Below are 16,671 nucleotides of genomic sequence, written 5' to 3' on the forward strand. Positions count from 1 at the left end.
ACTTCTACAGTTGTATCGGGGCTGTGGCTCAGCATGTAGCCAAGCTCTCATGGTGGGTTGTTTACCTATGGCAGGTGGGATATTGCTGCACGGATCTCAGCTTGGAGGGCATAAAAACCTGTTCAGTTTCAAAGCCCTGCTGCACAGAGCTTTTTCAGAAGAAAGCTGTGGAGGGTAGAGAGAGCGGCAGAGTGTTACCACTGTGTTTCCTAATAAACTCCCTCACCACCTAAAAGGTACCCCTCTAGTACTTAAATGTCTTTATTGCCAGGATCAGTTTCAAAATGTTTCCCTGTGCCCCACTATTGCTCCCAGGTATGTAATCGGTTATCAATGCTCTAGCCTTTGTTATTATGGACCTGGTGTACTAAGCATTTTGACGGTTGCAAACACTGCAATTTAGGGTTTGTGTCTGTTACAATCCATTTGTACAAAAGTCATTTAAGGAGATGGTAAACGTTTACCGACTTATAAAATGGCCCTATAAATTAATATGAAATCGCAATTTGGAAGGGACGTGTTTTAGACATCCCTGTGAATTTGAAAATTGGCATGTGATGAATAAATATTTTGTAACCGAAATCCAGTTACAAAACATTGACAGATCACTGATATCCAAATTGCATATGCAAAATGAAAGGGATTCAGCTCCGGCTGCTGCCAATTCTGTTTTGGCTGGCGGGGGGGGAGGTCAGACTCACAGTTGCGGACTAAAAGTGAAAAATAAAATAGTTTTATTGTCATTATATTTTTCTTCTGTGTGCTGGCATTTCGCCAGTGGGGTGACACTCCTCTGCCACAGCGGAGGAGACGCCACTTAAGTGATCCCTCAGCACCTTATTCCCTAAATTGATCTTAAAAATAAACTTGTATGTGAGCGCCAATTCATAAATTGTCTTTAAAAAAAGGAGAACTTTTTGTAAATGCAGTCCTGTTTCCTTTCAGGAAAATAGGGCTGCATTTAAATTAAAAGTTTTCTCATATTGAGAGGCAATCGCAGAAATGCTGGTCTGTTGTCTAGCAGACTGGATTATGGCAACCCTGACGGTGTGTTTAGTGTTCAGGGTGAGCCACTTGAAGTTGTTTCATAGCAAGTGCAGAGTGCAGAAGCAGGCAGAGGAGAGTACATTGATCTGCGACTTCAAGGTCAGCTTGCTGTCAAGGATGATGCCTAGATTTCTGACATGGTCCGATGGGGAGGGGGCTGGGCCTAGTTCAGTAGGCCACCAGGAAGTTTACCAGGGAGTGGTGTTGTTGTTAAAGATCTGTACTTCTGTTTTGTCAGTGTTGCGCTTCAGTTAGTTGTCTCTCATCCAGTTGGTGACGCTCGTCATGCACCAGTGGAAGCTGGTTCTGGTGTTGGTGGTGTCCTTGGCGACGGAGAGGATGAGTTGAGTATTGTCTGCGTATAACATGATGCTGAGTCCATGGGCTCTGACGATATTGACCAAGTGTATAATGTAGGTGTTCAAGAGGGTGGGGCTGAGCCATGAGGGACACCACATATGATTTCCTTCTGTGGTGTTTTGGTGAGGAATGAGGCAATCCATTTGGGAGTGTCTCCTTGTATGACGATTTGTGTAGCCTAGCAATCACCGTGTGGTGGTACATAGTGTTAAATGTCGCTGAAAGGTCGAGGAGGAACAGGGCTGCTGTCTCTCCTTGGATGAGGAGGACTCAAATGTTGTTGGTGGGTCTGATCGGGGCAGTCTAGGTGCTGTGATTGCTGCATAATCTGGACTGGGAGGTATCAAGAAGATGGTTCTACTCAAGATATTTAGTGAGTTGTTTATTGATGCCTTTGTCTAGGGAGTAAGGAGATGAGCAGATAGTTCTTGAGTTTGCTGGGGTCGGCTGATAGATTCTTGAGTAGGGGTTTGACCGTGGCATGTTTCCAGTCTTTTGGGAACATGGCCGTGGTTATCAAGGTGTTGAGCAGGGAGGTGAGTTTGTGGCTGATTCTGTTGCTACAGTGGCTGAAGATGTGGTGTGTGCAGTGGTCCTTGGGTGCTTCTGAGCAGACGCAAGCCATGATGTTGGCAACTTCCTGGGGAGTGAGCAGGTTCCATGTGGTTGGTAGTCTGTGCTGGTTGCCGTGTGGGTGTGTAGGTTGAGAAAGTCTGTAGGCTTGGACTGGGGTTTGAAGTTTTTGTAGTTAGTGGTGAATTTGTGAGGCTGTTGCAGAGCTCCTGATGATGCTTTTCTCTGTGATTGCGAGGTTAGAGGGCTCCCTGACGATGTTGAAGAGTTCCTTGCTGTGGATGGAGCTGGAATCGATGTGAGCAACTAGGGTGTCTCTCTTCTCCTCAGTAGCTGGTAGTAGCAGTTTAGGAAGGTGGTGAAGGAGGTCCAGGTGGAGGTGCCCCTGCTAGAGTGCCATCTTCTTTCCTGCTGTTTGCAGATGTGTTTTGCTGTTCTTCGGTGTACTGGCTTGCCTGTTTTGTGGATCTCCTGTGGATGCTGTATTTCATGGTGGTGGTGTTGTCCCCATAGTTTGTGATCCAGGTGTTGAAGTTCCTCACACTCTGGTCAAGGGGTGTGGTGGGGTTGGGATTGAAGCTTTTGAGAGTGTTGGTCCATTAAGTCTAGGATATTTTGCTCGAGCAGCAGTAGGAGGGTGCTATGCCAAGTGTGAACGGCGGTGTGTGGGCCTTAAAATGGATGATGTAGTTGTCAGTCCAGTTGAATTTGGTCACATGGCTTAACTGGCACAGGAGCTGGATGTGAATATGGGGTCCAGCTTATGTCCTGTGGTGTGTGTGGGGTCATGAATGAGTTGGGTGAGTTCTATGTTGTTCATTTATTCGAGGAGGTTAGTGGTGTTGGTGTCGCTCTGATCATCGAGGTGGAAATTAGGGTCGCCGAGGAATATGAGATTGTTCAAGTGAATGGCGAGGGGTGCGATGAAGTCAGTGACTGGGTTACAGAACCTTGGGTGTGGTCCAGGGGGCTGGTAGGCGAGGTTGCCTCTGATGGTCGACTTGACATCAGTTTGAAGCTTGAAGTTAAGGTGTTCCATGACCAGTGTAGGGTTGTCCGTGGCGGTGGCACACTAGATGGTCTCTAGAAGGTCTCTTTGTGGATGATAGTGATTCCTCCTTTGGGTTTATTGATGCGGTCCAGGTGGGGGATCTTCTATTTATCGCGTATTGATATGGTGATTTTGGGGGTTGTTTAGGGTTGAGCCAAGTCTCTGTGAGAAAAATTATGTCAGGTGCGAGTGTGGAGATAAGGCCCCACAGCTCAGTGGTATGTTTCCACAGTGAGTGTGTTTTGAGGATGATGCAAATGATTTGGTGGGGGGGGGGGGCTGTTGCGGCGTGGTGGAATGTCTGCACCTTTTCTAGGCGGTGCATTAATGAGCATGCTGTGGCAGGTGAAGTTGCAGTCGGTGCCGGTGAAAGTGCCTAACATAATGTGAGGGGAGGCACAGCAGCAGAGTTCATTCGGGTTTTCCGGGTACAAGGTACAGAGATCAGCAGCGGTGTAGCAGTCTGGTGCCATAGAACCATGGTTCCTGACACGGAGTGCTGTCCCGGCGTGGACGGGTGCAGGTTGGCTAACCTTTGGCACCTTCGGTGCACTAACGGCACACCCACTGCCCGGGTGCACTGTCCTAGGAGGTGATAGGGACATGGGGGAAAATTGGGCAGGGCTGACAAAGGTGGGAAGAAGAGGTGCGAAGAGCACGCAGGCGAACAGGTAAGGAGCAAAGGGAGGTGGGAATGGAGAAGTGGGGAACAGTGGTGGGAGGAGCAAAGAGATAATAAAGGGGGGCAGAAGTGAGCACAGAGGCACAACATGCGCAACAGAAACACAAAATGCACAGAAAATGGAAAGGCACACTAGAGAGTGTGAGAAATGCAAAAAGCAAAAGACACAAGAGAGAGAAATGCAAGAGCAGAAAGGCACAAAAAGAGAGAGTGAGAATGTCAAAAAGGCACAAAAGAGAGGAATGCACATAGAAAAGCAAAAGTATTAGTAAAAGTGAGAAATATGAGTGAAATAAAGGAGAGTGCGCCGGACGACAGCTGGAAAACTGCATCAGCGGTTGCTCACATAGCGTGAACCTAGGTCCAAAAGTTCTGATCGAAGTACCAGCCCAGGTAAGTTGGGAGCCTTGAGGGCTGCTCAATAAGGTTGTGCTGTGACTGCCATTAAGAAGGTCCTGGGAGATGGAAGGGACTTGGGGGTGTCAGAAAGTATGTACACCTGGCCAAGCATTTCTATTGGAGACAGCAGAATCAGGATAAGAACAAGATAGGACAATGCTTAGTAATTGCATCAAAAATATGCTGTGCCACAGTCTTTTGTTTGCTTGCATAATTGTAGCTTTTCTTTCTTTTAAAAGGAGTTGCACATTGACAAACTGGTAGATAATTTGTGCCTCGATCCAACAACAGGGGATGTTTGGATTGGATGTCATATAGACGCTTGGACACTTTTCAATTATGACCCTAAAAGTCCTCCTGGATCTGAGGTTAGTTTGTAAGATTGTAGTATTAAGAATTATTATGATGATTATTGCTATTTTATTGTTATTTGTTGTATGTAACATGATCTTGTAGATGGGATACTGTCACGTCAGGGAGGATTTGGAAGTGTTCTATAACACAGACGCCATTACAGCTGTATGTTGAGACTGCCAGGAAGCTAAATAACAACCATGGCACTTGATTCAGGAATTCTATCTGATCAAATCAATAAAAATAAAGAAGAAAAGTGGAGGTCTGTACTCAAAATTTATTATTAACTTTGTCTAAAAATAAGACATACAGGACATACGTAATAATTATCAGTTTACACAATTTCCAATTACTCATAAAAAACATAGAACATCCTTATTATACAGAAAAATGAAAACGAATCACAATTTAAAAAAAATATACAACAATTAATTGAAATATTAAAAAGGTGGAAAATGACCATTTGCCACCTTTTTAATATTTCAATTAATTGTTGTATATTTTTTTAAAATTGTGATTCGTTTTCATTTTTCTGTATAATAAGGATGTTCTATGTTTTTTATGAGTAATTGGAAATTGTGTAAACTGATAATTATTACGTATGTCCTGTATGTCTTATTTTTAGACAAAGTTAATAATAAATTTTGAGTACAGACCTCCACTTTTCTTCTTTATTTTTATTGATTTGATCAGATAGAATTCCTGAATCAAGTGCCATGGTTGTTATTTAGCACGCTGTTTTTCCCTGACCTAGGACTTGTTGTACCTATTATTTCAGGGGGTCCTTGTTTTCTGCACATAAGAGACTGCCAGGAAGGTTATGTTGAATGAAATCAGTGTTTTCAATGGTATGTGGTTGGTGATCTTAATTTTGAAGTATAATGGGCTGTTGTCATTTATGACCCTGGGTAATAAAAAAACTGTGCGTTTTGTGCCAATCGCTAATGGCTAATAGTGTACCTTTTTCATTTATACCAAGTTACTATTTTGTCAAACTGTTTTATTTTTTTGGGTATTGGTGTTAGTACATAGATCTTTAAAATGATTTCTCTGTATAAAGTTTAGCTACCAAGAATTATGTATCATTGCAAAATGAAAGGTAATATTGCTGTTTTTGTGTATGAGGATGACTTCACATAAGTGCACATGGCATAGTTTCTTCTGCTATCACTGACATTTCATTTCAGTGCATCCACGTCCATCTCAATTATATTCCCAAATAATTGGTACCTGGCACCTCTTTGATGCAGCTCCATAAGTAAACTTTAGATTAGTATGAAAGAGGGGTGCAGAAAGTAGCTGGTTTTCAATTCTACATAGATTGGCAATGCTCTCTCAAACGAGCAAAGGCATCACTAATTTCATGTCACTGTTTCTGTCTGATTGCTTGGGTTAAGATTTTGCTCCATGGGTGGTTTGCCAGAATTTTTAAATTGGCTCATTCTTTGGTTCCTTCATTAAATATTGTTCTGTCAAAATACAGTGACTACATGCATTTGCTTTAGGACGTTCTAAAAATCTTAGTCATTTTCAACACAAAAAGCTCCTAAACTCACTTCATTTCTTACAGCATTGGGCTACCAAGATGAGTCTTAACCTCAAGAAACAGTATCACATCATACTAGAATTGAAAGGTATCAATTGGGTCCCAATGGAGGCAGTGGTTAAATTTAGAACTATTAAAACTGTTTACAAGTCCTACAGAAAGAGAAAACTGTGTTTCCTCCAAAAACTGTGCACCATTACACACCTGTCTACAATGTTTTCTCAAGTACTGCTCATCTGATCCGGCAATAATATTTTTGGCTAACGCATAAACATTGTCAATGAGAGAGAAGGAACTAAGAGTCCGATGCAGGTAATAGGGAAATACTGATTTCTTACTACCGAATTTTACCAATTCGGTATTTAGAAATCGGTATTTCAGATGTAGGTAAGAATTCGGTAAAAAATACTGAATTCTTAATATTCGTTATTACCGAATCGGTAATTGAGATTTGGTAATAATGAATACCTACCCATTCATTGCTATGGGTAATACCGGGAGGTATTTCCAGGGAGCCAGGGTGTTCAAAGGACACCCTGTTGCACCCCTGAAATGTGGATGTGTGCCACATGGCACATTTCAAAAGGCAGAAAAGTGCTTTTTGAAAGGAAATCGCTACTTACCACCAACTTGAAGTTGGTGGTAAATAGCGATTCCTTAAGGTTGAGGTGCACTGTTTTAAGTGCTACCTACATTGCATTTAAGGATTCCTTAAATGCAAGGCCAATAAGGAATCGGTATTAAGGAATCGGTATTTACCGATTCCTTATTACCGATTCCTTCCTTACATCCCACATGGCTAAATACCGGTCAGTAACGGTGAAATTTAACGAATTTTACCATTACCGACCGGTTTTTGCCCACCTACATCTGGCCCTAAAACTTTGGAATATCCTGGATCCTTCATTGATGCAGAACACAACACCATGGTGTTCAAGGAACTCTTCAAAATAAACTGCTTAGATAATTATTGACTGAAAGGACAAAGCCTGTGCAGTGTCAGATGAGATTCTTCCTGCATCTGATTGGACTTTCACTGTCTAGATCATCTTTCTTTACTACTATTCCTTTTCAATATAACCATAAGAATACATTAGGGGACAGATGTACGACCCTATTTTGCATGTGCAAATGGGTTTGCGCATGCAAAATAGGGTCGTACAAATTTGTCAGGTCGTACATCTGGCTCTCAGTGTGTTAAAAAAGGAGGGCTCGCACTTCCGAACTTCGTAGCGAGGCACAACTACGGGGGATTTCTGAATGGCACTTGAGAGAGTTAGAGAAGCACTGGCTCCACACCGACAGGGCGGTTACAGTTAGAACAATATGGGATCTTATTTGGAAAGCTAGAGTCTCTAGACCCTCGAATGTGTATTTAAGCATTCCTACTAGAATCACTTAAAAAGTATGAGATGTGGCTTCCCGGCAGAACAATCTTACAACCTTCCCCTTCCCATTCATTTTAATAAGGCATTCCCACCAGCTCTCACACGCCTTTAATTTATGGAGGGAAGGAGGATGTCTCACTATTTAAGACTTGTACCATTGGTGGAATATACTTTCATTTGCCAACTTTTGCAGGGACTTTAATGACAACCTATTGGTCCATTTGGTAACGCAGACTGAATGCAGACAAGCAGGCACTAGGGATCTACTCCCGATTGAGCAATTTGTTGGCCAGGGTGGGGGATCTAAAGGGACCATTTACTTTCTCTATTCTCTTCTTAATGCATCAACCACCACTCTTAGCCCAAGATATAGGACCTTCTGGGAAAGGGTTTTGGGCTACTCAATCTCTACAAAAAAATGGCTCACACAATTTAAACACATACCTATGCACAACAGGGGCCTCATTTATGAGGCCTTGCGTCAGTTTTGCGCTTCCGATGCGCCACTTTTTGTGACGCATTGGCGGCGTAAAACATGCCTCCTGTTGCGCACTATTTACAAAGTGACGCATCTAAGAAGATGCGTCACTTTGTAAACCCCTGCGCTACATTATACCTGCGTCAGGTATAATGTATGCAGAGGGGGAGTTCCCCCGCAAAAAGCCTCGTAATAGTGACGCAGTGAAATCTATGAGATTTCACTGCGTTACTTTTAGGACGCTGTTGCATCAAAATCTTGCGCCTGCCTCGCAGCAGGCGTAAGACTGACGCAAGCCCTTTCACTTGGGGCTTTCCCCATGTCAAAGGACACATTGCTGGAGTTGCGTCACTTTCGTGACACACTCTAGCAATGCGTGACTTTTACGCTTACAGATACGTCAGAAATACTGACGTATCTGTAACTCCTTGCGACATGATGCGTCATACTGTAAATATGACGCATCAATCATGTCGCAAGGAGTGTGCACTGAGAAGTGACGCATCACTGCTTTCATGCAGCGATGCGTCATTTCTCTTAAATGAGGCCCCAGGTCGTTGGGTCTATGAGATGCCCACTATAAACTTCTCTGTGACTGGCATCTCCATCTAGCAAAGCTCCACAAGTTCTACCCAGCTACCTCGGATCGCTGTTGGAGGGAGTTGAACTCTTAAGGGACTCCAGGCATATTTGGTGGGACTGCCCTTCAATCAGACCATATTGGAATGAGATCCTGCCCCAGATGAAGGGTATCCTGTGTTATCCCTTGCCTCAGACACCTGAGTTTGTCCTTCTGGGACTTCGAGACTACTCACTAAAACATGGACATATCCATAATGCGATTGTATTTGGGGGCAGCCAAGATAGCATTAGCAGTGGCATGGAAAAACCCATTGGCCCCTTCCATGCCACAATGGCATGTTCGTTTGTGGCAAGGCTAACCATGGAGCGATTGACGGATAAGCCCACAGATGATCAAAAGGGGTTTGATTACATATGGGGCCCACTTATGGGATATTTGTCAAGGGGTCTGGCCACTGCTTTCCTGTCACCCTCGCACTTGTGCCCTTTATTTATTCTAGATCTAATCCTTAAGGCAATTCGTTCACACTTTCACTCTGTGCGGAGTCGACCCTAGCTGATGCAGCATGAACCCCATCCTACAACTTATAGCTGCATACTCTCACTTGATGTGTTGATGCTCTGCGTGTGCATATTCTACTTAATTGTTAGTGATCTTTGTAATACGGCTCAGTTCCAGTGAACACAGATGGGTGTAGCTCAAGGGACATTCGCTATGGAATTATATGAGAACCGTGTTGTGAGATACTGTTCAATACAATGGCATGATTGTGTTATGTGGTTCACCTGGCGCTACGTTTCTTTGCTATATGTGTGTCGATAAAATCAAATAAATACAATTTGAGAAGCAAAAAAAACACTTCATGAATAAATAGAGAAATAAATTTTTTCTGCAGTAAACAGTCCATGGTAGTTGAGCCTCAAAACAGTCTTATTATATGCTTGAGTATACTCCACGGAAGAAGAAGAATATTTTTATTAGCAGATCTTACATTTCTGTTTTTTAAAGTTAGTCTGTCTTTTTTTTTTAAATATTGAGGAACCTTGCCATACACTGTGTTATGCACTAGAGTAAAGTTTTTAAATGAATTACTGAAGCTACCTGAAGCCAGAATGACCTAGGTAAGGTAGGAGCAATATATTCTTACGTGGGTACATTGATGACCACCACATCAGTGGAATTCTGCAGTTTTCTTAATTGTCTTACAGACACACAAGTGAGAAAAGCATTCCCACAATCCATTTGTATGCCAATAATATCTCTGTCTTCCTTTTCTAATAGAAAGCAACATGACTGTAATAATGTAAGACGGAAGTTGAAAGAAGAGATGCGTTATTAACTTGATTATTCATGGAGAAGCGTGAATCTTGAATAACTTCCAAAGTTCTAACTTTTTGTTAGGTTTATTCTCTGACTAGCTCCGGTTTAAGAAAGTACATGCACATCGATCATTTTTTAGCCACTGTTTAAACCCTTAGCCAGAATCACAGTTTGACTTCTTTTCAATTTAAGCCAAGTCTGATTCATCAGAGATAGTATGTTGGCACTGCCTGCTCTTCTCATCTGTGTGTCTCCTAACTAGGGTCCTGAACGAGCTGAAATAGCACTTGGATACTAGCAGCATATCTCCAGAATATGACATCCTGTGGATCTTTGCTACAGAAACTGAAGAGTTACAGCATTTCAGCATTTATCGAGAGGAGAGGAGGGGGAGCCTGTGCAAGCCTTCACAAGGAGTGTGAGGGATAGAAGCAAAGTGTAGCAGAGTGGGCTGAGGCGGGCTGAGCTGCTCAAGTGGACATCTGCTCTGACTTGGTCTACTTGCCTGTGTATTGCCCGCCCCCCTGCTCGGCGCTCGCTGTGCCATTGGAGGAACAAAAGAAGAGGAGAGCAAAGAGCGAAGCGGGCTGAACGGCTCAAGCAGCTCGGATCTGGCCTGCTCCACCTAGCAGCGTCTACCTATCAGTGTCCCATGTCTCAATGTCGCACCCCAGGTGCCCTGCCAGAGGAACGCATCAAAAGAACTGTCATTCACCCCAGGCAGGGCTGGGTTTTGTTGCAACACCCAGCCGGTCCCTCCCGCTCTCTGGTGATGCCATTAGGCAGGACTAGGCGGCCGCCTAGGGCGGCAAAATGGGGAGGGCGGCAAAAATCATGCAGGCAGTAGCACTGAGTGGAGTGCACTGTGCAAGCGCACCTGCTGCTTGTACATGCTGCTGCGCAGCGCAGCTTAGAGCGCACCCTAGAGTAGTGGCGAGTTGAGAACAGCAAATGTCTCTTGCCTCCTTAATCACCGTGGGCCAGATCGTCGAGGACAAAGTCGGTATGCTGCCTCTCATTGTCCGCACAAGAACACACACCCAAGTCAATGCCTCGTGTACTGAAGAAAAAGAACTGTTAGCAAATATACAGAATATGACCACGACCTCCCCTCCTGTTTTCGCCCCCAAAACTGAGGGGCCCATGAGGGTCACCCCTTCATGCTTCAGAGCGAAAGAAAAAAGGGAAGGAGGGGCTACCAGAACTCAAGAACTCCTCGTCCGGAACAGATTAGCACTTGCTGACGTCATATATAATAGACCCCCCCCACCACAAAACAGCAACGATCAGAATGCAGGCATACATGTAAACAGGCAACGCAGATATTGCTTCTGGCAATTCAAGCTATCATAGCAAATGTGGCATCCTCCAATCCAATCACCCTGATACCAGAACGAGGATCTACGTTGTCAGTATCATCTCAGAATTCCTCTCTATTAGACATATTGTTTATTTGCTTAAAGTAACTGGCAGAATTACAACACATTAAGTAAAAGTACATATAAATGGTAGAATCGTAGAAATCTTCACAACATAGGCATGCTATTAAATAGTAATGTGTCAATTTGCATCCACGCCGCGTCTTAGTACAGCATACAAAAGAAAAGACATGCCTCAGCAACGCAGAGCTGTAGGCTCCCCAACTTCTGGCGATTCAAGATAGCACAGTGAGTGCATCTGGAAAGAGGCAGGAGGTAAGGGTCTTGCTAGTGAATACAGGAAGTCCTGGGGATTTTCCGTACATAAGGGATTTTCGTAGCTGACCATCTGTGACCGCCAGACATAAGGCCATGCACTGAGAGAGAATTACTATTTTGAGGTAACACCAGCACAGGGCATTTACAGGGGGAAATTCCACCAATTGTGATTGCACCATCTCTTAGGTGAGTGAATGGAATAACTACTAGAGTACTGCTATTGATCCTACCCACTACAGAACCTAACAGTTTAGATACAGCAGAACAAGTTTCTCATCACACTTGGGAAAACACAGCAAGATTGACCTTTCAGACAAAAATTGTTCACCACCATAATGGGGAATGGCACTGCCCATTGTGGATACATCTTCCAACCTCCATCTGCATCGGCGAGGGCCCTGACACTTATTTTGTATACAAATTAAGCACTGGTAGTGGGTATACTTTTGTGAAATTACACTCAACTGCTCTGCCCTCGCCTAGGCCCTTAGTTCCAAACCATTGGCAAGTTTGGGGTAGAGGTCCGAGGTGGAGGAAGGAAGGACCGTGGCTTTAGTTTCTGCACTCCTAGTGAGACTTGTGAACATGTGTGTGATGATGCTGGGAGAGTGTTTATGAAATGCCCGGAGGTGCTTCTTGGCTGGAGATAGCTTTGTCTGCATAGTGCAGGCTGGTGGCATGTTGATGGGCAGCATCCAGTGAGCGTGAAGCTTGCAGTACGGCGCTTTACTTACTGTGTTCTCTTGGGCAGCAGCCTCTTGGTTGTAAGTGCAAAGGTGGCCCCTTGAAGCCCTTGATAATGCGGTCTGGTGACCGGCCATGTTGTCGTGTAATGTTGGCTTGGATCCTGGAGGGGTAGGCAGAATCTGAGGGCGCTTAAAAACGAGTGAATTTTGAATCTGCATAAACAACTATGCATTTTGTTTTCTAGGTAGTTTCCCATTGGTGGTTGTAGACCTGCTGTTTCTTGGTGGCCTCTCGCGGTTTCCAATCTGATTTCGATGCAAACACCATAGGTTGTACATATTCCGTTTTCAACATTTTCAGGGACAGTGCATGGCGGAAACTTAAGGTGCACCCGCAGGTTGATGCAAACGGGTCTGCCAACATCCTTCAAACATCGCCTATCATCATCTTATCCCTTCTAGGAGGAAGAGACCCTTTGCTTCGGCCTCCCGAGGCCTCTACTTTGTGGAGCAGTCATCACTCCACGGTGGTCTAACCTGTATCCCTGAAGGAAAGGTCTTAGACTGTGCTTGGGTGGGACACCCTAAAAAGGACATACAGGGTATTGGTACTCCACACAACAGGCCCTGAATTGAAGGGGGTCCTCTGACTTTGAATTATTGTCACTCTTTCCTAGTACTTCCTGCAGACTTCGGAAGGGGTTAGCCATTCCGCAAACCTGTGTCACCCCCCTAAAGTCACCTCTTTTAGCTTCAATAGGATCACCCACCTTAAACACCTAACTTCACTCGTCTTACACTCAGTGTGTTGAAATTAATAGACTGACAATCAGATGGTCATATGGTCCATGATAGGGGGTGGCTAGTATGCACACTTCCCACCAACATTCACCAACCTTCACCCATCTTTGACCAAAACTCCTCAACAGATTCATAGCACAGCCAGAACAACACCCACATTTTATTTGACCCCCCCCATTATGTCCATATATTAAACAGCATTAAGCTAAGTCCAATAACGTCTTGCAGTAGACACTGGTGTAAATGATGGAAGGCGCTGTTCACTTTTCAGTATTTGTGTAAAGCCTTTGTCTCCTTGGTAAGTACCCCTGTTTCTCTTTTGACCCCACTTCCTAAACTCCACCGTTTGCAAAAGTACAGCCATCCCTCCGGATTCTCCCATCCCAAATCATTTCAGCTGATGTAGCCACAAAGGAGCAGAAGTCTACATACTGTGCTAGGTTTGGGTGTAGAATGAAGAGGTAAGGGTTGATGTCGGTTTGCAGACTGCAGTTTTAATTTGAGCCCTGGGGAATTTGTAGCTGTTTGTATATACAACCATGTCCTCTTGGTATAAGGGGTTTGCTTGCTTTTACCCAGCCTACTGTTGTGACCACAGCACAAACAAGCATATAGTGGCCAGCCTAGAGTTCTGATCACAGACCATAGAACAGATAAGTATACAGAGGCAGGGCTGGTGGCTCGGCTGGAGATGTGACCACAATCCATAGCGCAAACAACCGTAGAGTGGCTTAATGTTTTGGTGACCGCTTTGTTAGCCCCCTGGATAGCTTGGTGCAACATTTGTTTGACTAAAAGTTTAGCCTTTGTTCCACCTGGATGTGGCATAGCAAGGGTGCCTTGGATCCTATTGCTTGCAAGAAAAAATGCCCTCTCTTGCCCCCACAGTTGAGTACTAAAAACTAGCGCTCTGAGTAAATGTTGTACGCTCATACTGCACTACTGACAGTGGTTCCAGTATAAAAATGTATACACATGTTTTCAAAGTTTAGCAATATTAGGCTATGTATAATGCTCCCAGAATGTTCTCTGATTTGATGCAAATATTTGCAGAAGCTTGAAAGCAAGATTGAGGATTCTCTGCTTTCAAAATAAAATGTTCATTAAAAAATGAAAGCAAGAAAAAAAACATTTCGCTAAACTACTGCAAAACTTCAGGTACCATTTCTTTGCCGCATCATTTAATAACATGTGTTGATGCATGCTAGTATTTCCCAAAAATATTCACAATGGAAAATCAGTGTACCCAGTTTCAATAAGATTATGGGAAACAAAAATAAACCAGCATTGGCAAGGCCAGTAGGGTCTGAAATTGGTGGTCAGCTTTTTAGTTTTGTCAATGTGTGAATTGTTTTGGCATGGTTTTGGAAAACCTTATGGTGTGGGAGCTACCAGGTCCTCACCATTATAACAAACATTGGCAAAAGGAAAAACTGTTTTTGGTCTCAAAAAGCACACACTGACACAGTTACTGGCACTGAACAAAATTACTTTTTGTGCCAATATGCTCCTCGTGAAGCCAGCCGATAGAGAGATAGAATTTTAATAAACGTAAAAGGTCATGGTCAACGCCAGACCAAATCATGGGCTCAATTATTAAAGTTTCAAAAGTGCACCCATGATATATGTCCTTGCATTAAGTGCAGCTATACGGCTTTCGTGAATTCTCAAGAATTTGCAGAAATAGGGCAAGAAATACTAAATACATTTCCAGCATTTCTCAGTAAGGGAAAATATTAGAGAAGAGTTGTTGAAAACCCTTAAAACATGCAAGTTAGTTGCTTTGCACAGACTCAAAGGGGCATTCTAACCCTGAAAATATTGCTTACCGCTACCTTCAGCCCCAGTATGTTGATCTGCGGAAACATGGTAACATAAGAGGATTGCAAGTATTCAAACACTACTATGGTATGAGCCCTGGCATAATCAGAGAGCCTATAAAAGCTCCTATACAATGATATTGCAGCCATAATTTGTCGCTGCACTACATGACACCAAAGGAACAAGGGAATTTTGTTACAGGACAAGTAGATTTATGAAGCAACCTGTCCCATGGACAAGTAGATATTTTATTAAATTCCACACCCCTGCAAATATCATGAACAGTGCTTATTTAGTTATTCAATGTTTGATGTGTTTTATTGTTTAATGTTGAATACAAGGTATTTTATATCTAATGCATTTATTCTTCTAGCCTGGATGACGGGGGAAGAGAGTGATGGTAGAAAAAGGGAGGGTGCGGCATTTTTCAATTCTCGCCTAGGGCGGCAAAACACCTAGAAACGGCTCTGCTTCCAGCACCCTCCGTACACCACAACGACCTTAACCAACCTCACCCTTCCTCTTTTCAATTTGGGGGACAGCGAGCAAAAGAGGAAAGTGGAAAGCACCACACGCGATGCAGCGGTTAGAGCTAAAGTGGACTGGCAATGAGAGCAGCAGTCATATGCCTTGGCCCTGTACCTAGCTGAGCCCCAACTGCACGGAAGCAGCCTGTCCCATCAATAGGATAAGTTGGAATATGGAAGACCAAGACTGGTGAGGAGCACGTGAGGACCGGTTTTTAGATGCAAATTTGAAAATATACAATGAAAACCTCAACTTAAACCTGTGGGGGTGCCTGGCCAACAACTAAAAGGAGTATGACGGTCTTTTAGTAAAGCTGCAAGAAGCGAGGAATCAGGGCAGATTAAGGCCCTCACAAGCCGTAAGAATCAAACAACAGCATTGAAACAAAAATTAAACAAAGCTCTGAAAAACCTCAAGCCTGACAAGGGGGAGAACAAGTGACCCAGATTGCCACGATAAGGCTAAAATACAGGAAAGCTCTTTATGCTCAACAAAAGGAGGGACGCCAACAACACAGTGCTTTTTGATTTGACACCCCTTGTGCTGCAGAAACTCTTCAACACACTTGCCGCTTGATGTAGAACTAACAACTTAAAGATAAACATGGCAAAAGCCAAGGTCATGATAATCCCACACAAAGTGAACAAAAAAGGGGGCATGGATAATTGAAGGGAGTGCCATCAAACTTGAGGATACATACGAATACCTGGGGGTATGGCTGGATTCACTGGAACGGGCCTTCTACAAGTTGCGGAAGTCACTGGTGAACCCTGACCTATGGTCCCTGTTAAAGGTGATGGGCTGCAAATTACTTCCTACAATTGCATATGGTGCGATGCTATTTTAAGAAAAAATATCAAACTATAGACAGGGCACAGTCCACCTGTTTTTGAAGGGTCTTTGTCCTTCTCAACTGTATAACACATGCCCAGATCCGACAAGATATCTGCCTGTCCTCGCAGCACTGGATACGGAAGTCAACGTTTTTAGCTCACAGACTTAAAGCCAAACAGGCAAAGAAAAATACTTTGAAAAATATAATCGGGGAAGTAATAAGCAATTCCCGGACAAGCGGGCACATGTACCTAAATCTTGCCCTGGACACACTGGAGGCATTAGAGATCTGGTCATGTGGCGCCCCAGCGACCACAGCTGCCAAACTAAGGACCAAGCAAGCAAAACTAATATTGAGGGACCAGGATGCTCTGGCCATTAAGAAACTGGTACATGGCAGTTGGGTCCCCACATTGTATGACCAAGGGGCTTTTGCCTACTTAACCTCGCTCTGCCTTTCAACCCGGTCTTGAAACAACAGCGTTTTGAAGGGATTTCCTTCTGCCTGCTTTTTAAACGGTCT

General features: G+C 43.8%; 1 protein-coding gene across 1 annotated transcript in view; it reads left to right on the forward strand.

Moving 5' to 3' along the window:
- Positions 1 to 16,671, forward strand: part of LOC144784743 (serum paraoxonase/arylesterase 2-like) — a 448,276-nt gene that overhangs the window by 413,656 nt on the left and 17,949 nt on the right. Inside the window, exon 8 of the mRNA XM_078663731.1 lies at positions 4,352 to 4,480. Coding sequence (XP_078519857.1) covers positions 4,352 to 4,480 — 129 coding nt within the window. The remainder of the gene's footprint in view (positions 1 to 4,351; positions 4,481 to 16,671) is intronic.

The sequence above is a fragment of the Lissotriton helveticus genome, chromosome 10, assembly GCF_964261635.1.
Source record: "Lissotriton helveticus chromosome 10, aLisHel1.1, whole genome shotgun sequence".
Taxonomy (NCBI): Eukaryota; Metazoa; Chordata; class Amphibia; order Caudata; family Salamandridae; genus Lissotriton; species Lissotriton helveticus.